Genomic DNA, 12739 nt, shown 5'->3' on the forward strand with positions numbered 1-12739 from the left:
GTTTCGGTGTCAACCTAGCCAAAAACCAAAATTTCTAGGTTTCAACTGAAAATTTCGGTCATATCCTGGTACTTTTTGAGCAAGGTTTTGACCCTAGGTTTTGGGGATTGTATAACCTCCATTTCATCTGATGTCTTGCCTCCTCCCTATTTAAAGCACAATAAACACAATGGAACTAGTAGATTGCCCAAAAAAACCACTAAAAAGTTATCAATCAAGTATGCTAACAAATGACTGGTTCCTGGAAGTACAAACTGTATTGCATACGGGCATAGAATCATTAGCGTACATAAATTGTTTGATAGAGTGATTACTCGTACAAGTCAACAAAAATACGATAGCCAACTAGCAACTACAATGTCCCAACTTTAGTTCCATGTTGAGTGCCTGTTTGGAACCAGTGGATCTATCCCTTATTTGTAGTAGTACTCTAAGTACTGGATGAAAGCTGGCCATGACATTTTGCCTATGAAGTTATCCATATATTGTGACACTACATTTCTATAGGTAAAATCATCCACATAATGTAGATGTCCCATTGTGTGAACTTTTTCAGGTTTCAACAAATTTTCAACATTTTCCCCCAAGTTTTGACAAGTTTTGACAAATGAGTTATGGATTTAGGTTGAAATCATAAAATCCAGCAAAAAATATGGTTTGGGGGTCAAAACTCAAAGTGCGGAACCTAGCTGAAGCTGTCAAAACCTGCAAGACCGTTTCGAGTGGTACTTTCTCAACTCAACCCAGGTTTCGTCTTGTTTCTTTCAAAAACCATAAAATCCAGCATCTAAAAATGGTTTGGGGGTTGAAACTCAAAGGGCTGAACCTAGCTGAAGCTGTCAAAACCTGAGAAATCTTGCAGGTTTCGACTGGTACTTTCTCAACTGAACCCAAGTTTCGTCTTGTTTCTTTTAAAAACCAAAATTTCGGTGGTTTCAAGTCTTTTTACCAAAATTTGTACCATGACTTGTGCAAAAGCCGTTAGCACCAGGTTCACCCTTTTATTGTTATGAGTTACGAGTCATCAGGTATAAGAACAACATTTCCTTTGGATTACCAATGAGAGTTCTATTTACATGGTAGGCAATAAGATACAGATTCATGTAGACGGTTTGGGGGTAACGTGAATCCTTAATGAGTGTGTGGAAAACTTACAAAAACCGAAGTACTAAATAACCTGAAGAACTATTTAGTCACAGAGAGTGTGTAAGCCAAATCGAGAGCATACTTCATGCTGGAGGCTATTGCTTGGATTGGTGGTTAAAGGTTGAGCAGTTCAAGTCTGAGGGCATCCACTTTGGGTGAAAAAGCAAGTTTAGAACTAATTCCAGTGCACCCCAGCCAGTGGTATCTATCAAATATTGTTAAAGCTTACGTTTGATTATTGAGTGTTTCCTCCAGGTAGAATCTCCTAACGGAACGTAAGGTTTTTCATGGGGTGGATCTTAAGCCTCCACACAGTTACAAATACCTTCATTTAAGAGAGCACCTATGGTGTAAAAGTGATCAAATCCTGGACCTTCCACTCCATGGTTTATCTGGTACCTTACCAATTGATACTCTTTACCGATCTTCTATACTTATATGCTAGACTACATGGGGACATCTCTAGATACCTTGATGGATAAATCTGTATCATGATCATGATTATAATGGGTAATATATGCTGATCCATATATATGAAAGAGTATATGGTAGTAGTTTATTTGGGATTCAAATACCATGACAGGTCTGATGGCGAACTAATTAATTGATAATATCAGTGGAAAGTTTTGGGAAATATATATTTGAAGGGTTTTATTAATACCTAAGTGACATCTAGTAGACCTTGTTTTGGAAAATTTATAAATGTAGGGAAGTACTTAAAGTCACCACATACAGTCTATAGCAATATCAGGTTTGAAGCTGCTGTTAAAAGATTTCAAAAACACAAGAGGAATGGATATCTTGGCAGCATTCCAAGTTAACTTGTCAACTTGGAGTCCCACATGAGGAAGTCGGAGTAGCAGTAGCTGCTGGATCTTCTACTGGTACATTGACAACTGTTCACTTTATTGTTAGCGTCCCCACCCCTTTTTTTGGTGGGGGTAGGTACTCCTCTGTAGCTGTTTCTGTTATCTGACCCCAATAATTTTTGAATTGCCACTTATATTGCTCATTGTCATTGCATAACTTCCACGGGAGTAGAGTTATCACTTTAGACTTCAGTTTTGACAACTTCTCTAGGATATCAACTGGCATAATCCCTCCTGGTTCGTAGTGTCAAGATTAAGGACAGGTTTATTTCCATTTATTTTGTCAGTAGTGACACATTGAAGTCCGGGAATTACCCCATTTAGTTGGGAGAAGGCTTCTTTTTTTTGGCCAAGCCTATCTACTTCCCAACTAGTTGGGGTATTGAACTACTGATCCACTCATGGTGCAAATTTGGACAAAACTGACCAAACGTAAGTTTTGACCTAGACAAAAACCGAAATCTCTAGGTTTCGACCAAAATTATGGTGGAAACCTGGTACTTCTTGTGAAATTTTGACCCTAGGTTTTAGGCCTTATATGATCTCCATTTTATCTGGTCTTTTGCCTCCTATCTATTTAAAGCATAATAGACACAATGGAATTAGTAGTTTGCCAAAAAAAAAAACCACTGAAAATTTATCATTCAATTATACTAACAAAATGATTGGTTCCAAGTTCCAACAAGTACAAATTGTACTGCATACAAGCATAGAATCATCAGCATACATGAATGGTTTGACAAAATGATTACATATACAAGAAGTCAACAAAATACAATGACCAACTAGATCAAGTGATGGTGTCTCACATATATTAAGTTCAAGCCCATATATCATGTATACAAATGTATTTTGAAAATAATTTAAAAAATAGTTTTTAAAATCAGAAAAAAATAAATAAATAGCAACAATCAAAAAATAAGTTTAACAACATACAATCATAGATCATAGTCTTAGAGACTAAACATATATTAATTTGAAAGCAATAGAAGATTATTTAAGGCATGAACAAAACCAAAAAAAAAATAAAAGTGGGAAGTTTGGAACTGTTGGGTATGACTCATGTTTCACATTATGTTGCCGACAGAGTTTCCTTTGTAGCTGTTGTGGCTTAAGATGTGTTTGAAGATAAAAGAGGAGCAAAAAAGGTGTTTGAAGACAATGGAGCTATGGAAATTAGGTGAAAATGGGATAGAAATCAATAAAAATCAAGGAAAAACTAGTTGGAGTGTTGAAACCTGCAGAATTTCGGTCAAAACTTGGTAACAACATGAAATATTGGGAGTTTCGTTTCTATTTAAGATTTTGTAGCCATTTCGGTCAAAATTTAGCATGTTTCAACCGAAATTTATTCCATGGATCCACTTCAAACTACTTCTAGATTCTTCTTTGGTGGCCACTAGCTTGAAGTCCACCCAAGAGAGTTCCCCACTTATTGTGATGAGCACACTCAGAAAAGGGTGTTTGCAGTGGGAGGTGATCATGGATCAGCTTACTCTCCATTGGGCTCATCCCTTTGTCGTTACGGCATGCTAGCCGTTGTGATTTAGTGCAGCCCTTGCAGCTTTAGGTTGAAGCGTGTTAGTACTGTAGTTTGATTGCATACTGCACTAGGCGCTCATGTTTGTCATAGTCACAATTGTGTCCGTGGACTGAATTCTCTTTGAAGGACTTATGAAAATAACTGCATGCTTTGTCAACGGAATCCCTGAGTAAATGCTTTAAGGCTCTTCCAGCCAGAATATTTCTTTGTCTCTGTTACTCTTCCACATTTTTACCTTCACTGCTGGACCCACAGATGTACTGAGGCTCTTCTAATCAGGGATTCCATTGTATGCCTGTTATCCATTTCCATGATAACCATGCTGTCAAATTGAAATTAAGACAGCAAGACTTTCCTAACCAGTTTTCTGTTGAATACGCTTGCTTCTGAGATTTCTACCGCCACTGAGATACCCAGTAAACAACTTCAGTCAAATTGCTGGTCTGTCGCTGGAGACCACCCAACTACAAATTTCTGAAGAAATTGTCATTGCACCTGGCTGCAGGACAAAGAAACGAAGTCATTGCTCAACAGTGGGTTTGGCTTTATGTTCCCCTCAGGAGGCACTTTTCCTTGACAGGAACTTCTTCCCAATTAGTGGCTTTACTGGATTCTTTCCTTCAGCACCTTAGTATTCCCATTTACATGCTTTTCCACTTCAATTGTCAAAATTTGATTAGTATTTCTTTAATAATTTGCATCTGTGTTCACATAACCATCACAAATCTAGTAGCCATTGTTCTGTTATATACTTGCAGGCTCAACTTTAAATGTAAATGTGGACATTGCTGATAACTGAAGTGTACTGTGTACCTGTTCTTGCTGTTGGCCTTCCTATCTACGCATAAAGTTGAAACAAGTTATACTTGGAGAGATTTATGTTAATTTTCTTCATGCTTTTATTATTAGTTTGATCTGGGGGTTGTATCTATTCTTTCTTCTCTAGAGCTTGACTAATGATGAATGGAAACTGGAAATTGTGCAGGTCATTGCATCAGAAAATCAGCCAGTGAGATGGATCACGCCGCTTGGACTCCCGGTTGTGCAACCTTATCGCAAATTAGGAAGGCATCTCGTAAGTGACCCATGAGATAAGAAGTTCCAAGAGTATCCTGCTTGTAAATATTGCCCTTGTAACTGGACAAAGATTTGATTCCTTCTGGTCTTTCTTGGTTGAAAACAATTGCAGGTTAAAACATCCCTTCAGGTTTTGACATTACAGCGAGAAACAGACAAGGTAATGGTGCTAGAAAATTTATATTATTTTTGTTCCGTTCGTATCTTGAAATCTTTAGTCGCCTTGTGCAACTGCTGGCATACCCTCAGGAAAACTTGTGTGCCAACCTACTACACAATATATTAGCAAACTCTTACCATATCTCACCGAAGCTGAAGATTTCAGTTATTTGTCCCTATTGTAAATAGTTTTAATTTCTATTTTGGTTTTATTCTTCTTCTTGTTAGGCTACATTTTAATTCCTAATTAGAGTAGGCTTCTACTTTCTGTTTTCTTCCTGCTGAAGGAATTGCTTTCCATGTTTGTTTCATTTTCTTGTTATATGAGTGTGGTAAGAGGGATTGCTTGAGAGACACTGTCTGTATCCCAATCTGTTTTCCTGGCAGTGCTTTCATATCCTTATCTGAGAACACGAAGAAATGAATAATAATAATAATAATAATAATAATAATAATAATAATAATAATAATAATAATAATAATAATAATAATAATAATCTCCAACCAGGACATTATGTGAATATATATCTCAATTGTAACAAATCCGAACTTCAATAATTAGGACCAGTGAAGAAAGCTGATAGATTGACAGGAAAACACTAGAGAGATTGCTAATGAGCTGAGCAATCGTTACTCTAGCAGTTCCCCTTGCTACACTTTCTTATGAAGTACAATCAAACACAGAAAGTAAGCCCGTGTGCAGCAACAAAACAGAAAACAGAAGCTTAGTGAAGATAACAACTATATCACAATATGGACCAACCCCTTCACAAGGAGACGTCTCAACAGCGCATATGTTCTTAGATGCCTCTGTTAGGATCCGTTAATAAAATGATGGCTTTTATGCTGGCAAGTACTGTGTTCTGCCTTTTTCTGTAAAGAATATTGACATTGTTTGTCTTTCAAGTTCACAGTTTGAGCCTTGTTGATTTATTACTCAGGTCATGGTCAAGCGACAGAGGACTGCTTTCCCTCCAAATTTTGTTCATTCCCTTGATGGCTCCCATATGATGATGACTGCACTTGCATGCAAGAAAGCAGGCTTAAATTTTGCTGGTTTGTAATGTTCCTTGTTTCTATAATTTCTCTCTGGACCAATAATGTGTGTTGTGTTTGTCTAATATTACATATTTGGTACTAAAAAATCTCTGTATTTGTGTGTGTGTAATATATACATATGTGATGTAATCATCTCTTGATGTAGGAGTACATGATTCATATTGGACACATGCGTGCGATGTTGATGAAATGAACAGGATACTCCGAGAGAAGTTCGTTGAGCTCTATGAGCAACCAATACTAGAGAATGTAAGTATCTTTTACTTCCACGATACATATTTTACCTTTGATAGAACACACTATTGGTGGAAGGTCTTCAGTCTGTTCATATCAACCTTTGATCCCATAATAATATTTCCTTCTTGGCAAAAACTGCAGCTAATATAGCCAAGGTTGGTGGAAAGTTGCCTAATCTAAAGGGCCAAGTGCTGTTATTATTTAGAGCAAATTGCACTGGCACCCCAAAATGGAGGCCTTAAAGCACTGACACCCCACTTTATGTTTAAAACGCACAGAGACCCTAAAATTGGATTTTCATTGAATATATTTGTCAAATTTATCACTGAAAACCATTAAATTATTGTTTATTTTAAAAAATATCCCTATAATAAATAATGTCTGAAAGGTTTTTAGTGATAAATTGGACAAATATATCCAATGAAAATCCAATTTTGGGGTCTCTATGCTCTATAAGCATAAAGTGTGGTGTCAGTGCTTTAAGGCCTCCATTTTGGGGTGCCAGTGCAATTTGCTCTATTATTTATGAAACAGAATAGATTATGTGCTAGAGTTAATTTCTGAGAATTTGATCTTTTTAACTCTGAATATTTGAGCCGATCATTTGCTGATTGCAACTAATTTTGTTTTATTCCATTGTGGAGAGTCCAAATGCCCACATAGATATCTTCTGAGTGGTGAAACTTGGTAAATATGCTTACGTTAAGATAGGCATAAAATGATTTGCCATTAATATTTCAACTTCATATGAAAAGAGTGCAATGAGTTTGCTATTTGTCTGGAAAATCCAGAGGTGTCTCCTGTCACTTTGATGCATATTTATGAATGTATGGACCTTGTGATCACTCTTATATTGCTGTGGCTTCTTTCTGTACAGTTGCTGAAGGGCTTTGAGGAGTCCTTCCCCACATTGTCTTTCCCTCCCTTGCCAGAGCGTGGGGACTTCGATCTAAAAGAAGTTTTGCAGTCAACTTATTTCTTCAATTGATCTTTGGACTCCTTTGATCCTGCATCATGCCGCTGCACCTGTATATTTTCCAGATGGTGGCTTTGCTTTTTAATGGGCCCGCGAAGTGCAACATGAATTTCCCTGAGAAGTGGCACTTGTGCTTCCTACATCAGTTATTTATACGTATATATTGATGTAAGTATATCAGGTCAAGTTGCATCCAACCACATGAGGAAGCAACTCCTTTATGCCAATATCCATCCCTCCACTCGTCTGTGAAGCCTTCTATTGTAAATTTGGAGAAGCAGGATTGATGTTCATGTAGAAGAAAAAGCTTGCTTGGGTGCTTTGTCTAACCATGGGGATAATGTCCATGTAGATGGATAAGACAGAAGCATATGATTTGCAGTATCTGAATGTGACTGTGGCAGGTTACATGAATAAACAGCAGTGACAGCAAGCACATCTACCTCCCCGAGTTGTTTTCGCGAGTTCATTTAGGTGTAACCAGATTAACTAATACTAGAATCTCAGCTATTTCAGCACAAGAGATGATTACCACCCGGAACAGAGAAGGGAATGACAGAAACCTGTGTACCTGTTTGGAATTCGTTGGTGGAACTATCAGAACTGTTGCAACTGCCACGGTTCCTATTGCTGCTGTAAATTGGGTTTGCTGAATGTATCTTTAGTGGACCTTGTATTTTCAAATTTTTGTTCTTCCTATTCTTGATATTTATGGCAATTGCCTTCTAACTATTCAACCTTTTTGATGAATGCAAAAGAGAATATTAGCTTCTGTAGGGAACACTCGCAATGGAGAATAAATGTTTTCGATTCTGAATGTTCTGTCAGATGGTGTTAGCCAACTAATCTATCCACGTCTACTTTTACTTGAGCACCAGGAGAATGTTTCTCCATTATGATCTAATGGTTGTGGGTTCAAGTTTGAAAACAGTGTGATACGGTTACGTATCCTGTGAATTAGAGTGAAAGGGGGTGAAAAGAATATCTAAGGGCGTGTTTGGTTACTAGAGATTAAATATTTCAAATCTATGGTGTCATGGTATAAAATTAACTTTTTGGTTAGCCTGAATCTTTGAAATGAAATCTATAGGTTTATCCCAATAAAATATTTATGGAGTCGCCCCCCCCCCCCCCCCCCCAACTTTTTCCCCCCCCCCTTTCCCCCCGCCCCCGCCCTGGTTGCCCGCCCCCCCCACCCCCCGGCCGTTTTTTCTGGTTCAAATGTTGAACACTTTTATAATAGAGATGAAATTTGTAGATTTCACCTTATACTCATAAATCTATAGATTTACGCTTTTAGTGTAAAAAGGTGAATCTCTAGATTTCATGAATCTAGAGATTCACACAATCAAATAAGTTTAAATTTTCCATTTGTGAATCTAGAGATTTGATTGGATTCATGTAACCAAACAGGCCCTAAGGGAATAGAAGAATTTCCACATAGGGTAATGTGCAGGAGATTATATGTTTTTCATCAGTATGTTCCTTTACATGAATCATCCACATTCTCTTAGCAAGTCCTCTTGGATAAAGTGGTTCCCCTATATTCGAAAAATTTCCCCTATAGGGCAGAGAGAAATCTAGATCCTCTCCGCCTAGGCAGCGCATCCTCTCATCCATCCATCCTCACATATGACTTGTCCAACAATACACGGGCAAGCCTCAATCACCCCGACTGTTAGAAGGGATGTTCAAAGGATTGACCAAGATCATGATGATGGCTTTTTCGAAGCCAAAGATAATCCGGTTTAACTTGAGTATGTTACAAATCATGTAGTTCTATGGTATAATGTGAACTTATGTGTGAACTTGTCAATGCAAGGTTTTTTTTTTTTTGTGAGAAATAAAAGATTTTATTGAAAGGAAAAACCTCTATTACAACCTAAACCTAGCAAATCAAACAGTAAAAGCCATTCAATAAGGGGGTGGGGGAGTGTGGTTGAAGTTTTGTGTAGAGTTCCTTGGCTAATGAGTCTCACCTTTGTCTCAGTTGGTGTGTAAATCCATATTTCTCAAAGAAGAGGTCATGGGTTCGACCCTTGCGGACGATAAAGCTCACCGCGCAAGGCCACAAGCTGGCCCGGATGAACCTCAGGAAAAAAAAAAACTTATGTGTGAACTTATGGGACCAATTTGGTATAGAAACATGTCTTTTCCCATTTATAGAGTAAAACGAAGATCAGTCACAAAGAATGATCAAAATGGCCGTTAATAATAAGGCATCGTTTGGATGTGAAGATCCTGAAGTCTACCTACACATTCAAGGGGAATTCTTTATAATTCATTTCCACAAACTTGGATCTGATTTTCAAGACATGAATTGCGTTAGTGAACTCATAAAATTGGATCTGATTTTAACCATGGGGAGCCCACACTAAAACTTTTTCATTCATCAAACCAGGCAGCAACCTTTCAATTTCACATAGCATGAGTATTTGGAAAATGATTTAAAATGAATTTGGTTTTAGATATAAAAAGGGATCCGGTTCACCAAAAGAAAAAGGAAAAAAAGGATTTGGTCTCCTAGTTTGGTTCAAAGCAGCACTAGCGAGACCAAGAGCCTTTACCATATCCATTTTGGCCCCAAATGAACACAAATCAAATCAATGTTCAATCAAAAAATTCTAATTAATTAATTTTTAAAAAAAATCCCACTAAACCATAAGTTCTACAAAGTATGAAAGATAACACAAAAATCACTCAGTAGTAGTAGCACCCAAAACTAGGAAAGTGCTTACACCACCATTGAAGTTATGTTTCGACCAATGCCAAAACTTGAAAAATGGTTCAAAGTTAGTTGTTGGTGCAAGAAATGTTATCTTAGCTCCTTGGTCCGCTCATGATCCAGCTCCAGCTCCTGAGTCCAAAACAAGGTGAGAGTGGGCCACCTCTGAGGATGGGAAGCCACCTCCAACGATCGAGTTAGTCTAGGCTAGCAAATAGCAAACTCCATTGTGGAGAGAAGACCCCAAGAGATGATGAATACCATCCTCTTGAAATGTTAGAAAGCTGAAGATAATGAAGGCTGGAGTGTGTAGAGCTGAGTGTGTAGAGCTTACCTTGCCTTTTGCCTCTCTTCCCCTTATAAACCGGATTTTTACCTCTTATGGCGACTTCCTGGCTGCAAAGTGAGACAAGGGTCCCTTCAGCCGCCCCTATCCTTCGGCGAGTGAGGGCCATCAAACATCCTATCGTCTCTGGGCTCGAGGAGATCCCAGGCCGTGTCAGGTGTTGATCCGATTTGGATATTTTGGCTGATCACGTGGGCCACCTGTTACCAAGACCTCCTGGCGAGGATAAATGGGCCAGACGCCCCTGGCCGCCCAGGACCGGGCCTGATCCCATCCGGCTGGGCCAGAAATATCAGGGACTATAACATTAGCCTAATATCTAGTAAAAGAAAAAGGGTTTAACATGAAGATGCTTTCACCAATACTTGATTTCCAAAATGTTAATTAAAATCTAGTAAGATGAGCTTGACTACTAAGATTGAAATGAACCGTATCAATATCTCATATCATGTTATGATAAAGATAAGCAATATGACTTGAAATTTGGAATGGGATCAATTGAATGATGGTTGAGCATAACCTTCATAAATGGTTTTAGGTGGTAGAACGAAAAGTTCAGTGTTTCAAATAGCTTGTTGTGTAAGTGAGACCAAGTCAATATTATTAGAAATTCTATTGGAAGAAAGAAGTAACATTAGATAAATAAAAGCCTAAAGACAAGAACGAGGAAGGAAAGAAGCAGTTAAAAAAAAAGGCGAATGAACAAAAAAAAGGGAGGACAGAAGGAACACACATTTTACACTACATGTCTAGATCAAAATGACAATTTACTGAAAAAAGCTTACTCACAAAGCCATCATCATGAACACGCCAAATGGTTTCCCTAATAGGTTTGCTACAGAGAGAATCTTAAGCTGTAGGAAATTTTTCTCCAAAACTAGAATGGTATTTATAATGACAACCTCTCGATAGCAAAATTGCAAGATGAAAGAACTAGGAGCAAAAAATAAGTGGATGCAAGGACAATATGCCACAATTCACCAAAACTAAACTGTAAATAATTGCTTTAAAACTCCAGAAGCACAAAGAGTGTTAATCTAGTTTTGAACTATTGCTAAATGTGTTAGATATGTCAAAGATAGGTCACTAAATATCTCATTTGCATGCACATATAGGATATGAGAGATGAAAATTCAGTAGTTCCATTGAATAAATTGAAAGTATATTTAGGCTCAACCCCAAAAGGCATTTGATGGTGGAATTTCTTTAAGGGATCTCTTTGAACTCAAGATCAAGTTTTCTAAAGGGTTGCTTTAGCCCATCTCAAGTGATCCATTCTCTAGTAGTCCACCATGAAGGATAGTTTTGCAACTTGCATCCCTAAACTTACATTTTTGTAAGCCAACAAATGGATTGAGATAATGAAAGAAAATGAATGGTTTCATTTTGAAGTATACACAAATTATTCCTAAAATATGCTTTGCCTTCTGAAATATGTAAAAAAAATAATAAAAAATAAAAAATTTTGAGGCCAATTATCAAATCCTATATAGACGGTCTACGAGGCGTGTGATAAGAAATACTGAAAACAACATGCATGATACAGACATAGAATCCTCGGCCCCTTCTTGATGTAACAACTCTGCACTTTTTATGATAGTTCTTGGAAATTTCAAGCAAACACCAGTCAAGAAAACAATCAACGATTGTGAGATGAATTCTTAAATACGTAATACAACAAAAAAATACATAAAATAAAGCATGATCCAACTAAGGAGCTCCCTAGGAAAATAACATTATACTAATAGTAGTTCACTTAACAACTTTGAAGGGAAACTTATTGTTATAGAATAATTCATCTGAAGAGTAGTGGAAAATGGGGTATAGAAAAATGGTACTTGATTTTTATTATTTTTTTTTTTAATGAAGAAATTCATTACCAAAGAACCCTGAAAAGGTGGGCAAATTAGATGAATGTACATGGAAAAAGAGAGGAGAGGTTGGGGAGTGCCATAAGTGACTAGGCGTACAACTAAGGAACAAAACCCCAAGCAACAACAATGAACTTGTTCTTTGGGGTGTCCAAAACTGGGGGAGAGGGGTTGTGGAGTAACAATTAAGGTCTATAGAGACATCAAAACAAATGACTTTCCAAATCAAGTCTAGGGATCTAAAATTGGAGGTTCATCTCCTAAGATTCCGCTCCCACTATAAGTGAGAGATCGTAGCACAAAAAACCAACTTGCCAACCATATTGCAAACTTACGTAGTAACATTTGTAGATTTCTTGATGCACTGGAAAAAACTTCATTCCAAAGCCATACGAATACCATACAACTTTATTTTTAATACTCGACTCACTAGCAGTGTCAACCATGTCACCCACCATAACTGCTACTTTGCCTTTGACATCACCAAGGTTCATTACCTATAAAAGATGATTTAACACAAATTTAGGAATTAAATGACATATGATAATTCTTTAAACCATATACTTAAATCTCCAATCATGACATTTATACACATTCATCATCTTCATTAGTAACCCTACTTCTTATCCTAAACTAGAGTTTCACCACAAACCAGACACTTGAAGACTCTCAAAAGTGTTTAGGGATGGAGGTATGGGGTTTAGGGATGTACACTATTTTAATAAAGTTCT

The 12739-nt window shown here is 37.4% G+C and overlaps 1 protein-coding gene across 1 annotated transcript in view; it reads left to right on the forward strand.

Moving 5' to 3' along the window:
- Window positions 1–8009, forward strand: part of LOC149001942 (DNA-directed RNA polymerase 2B, chloroplastic/mitochondrial-like) — a 30883-nt gene extending 22874 nt beyond the window's left edge. The window contains exons 15-19 of the mRNA XM_089136214.1: window positions 4544–4633; window positions 4748–4795; window positions 5736–5850; window positions 5999–6102; window positions 6968–8009. Of these exons, the coding sequence (XP_088992340.1) occupies window positions 4544–4633; window positions 4748–4795; window positions 5736–5850; window positions 5999–6102; window positions 6968–7078 (468 nt within the window). The 3' untranslated portion in view covers window positions 7079–8009. The remainder of the gene's footprint in view (window positions 1–4543; window positions 4634–4747; window positions 4796–5735; window positions 5851–5998; window positions 6103–6967) is intronic.
- The last annotated feature ends 4730 nt before the right edge of the window (window positions 8010–12739 follow it).

The sequence above is a fragment of the Hakea prostrata genome, chromosome 10, assembly GCF_041222555.1.
Source record: "Hakea prostrata isolate BN-2017 chromosome 10, UWA_Hpros_2, whole genome shotgun sequence".
Classification (NCBI taxonomy): domain Eukaryota; kingdom Viridiplantae; phylum Streptophyta; class Magnoliopsida; order Proteales; family Proteaceae; genus Hakea; species Hakea prostrata.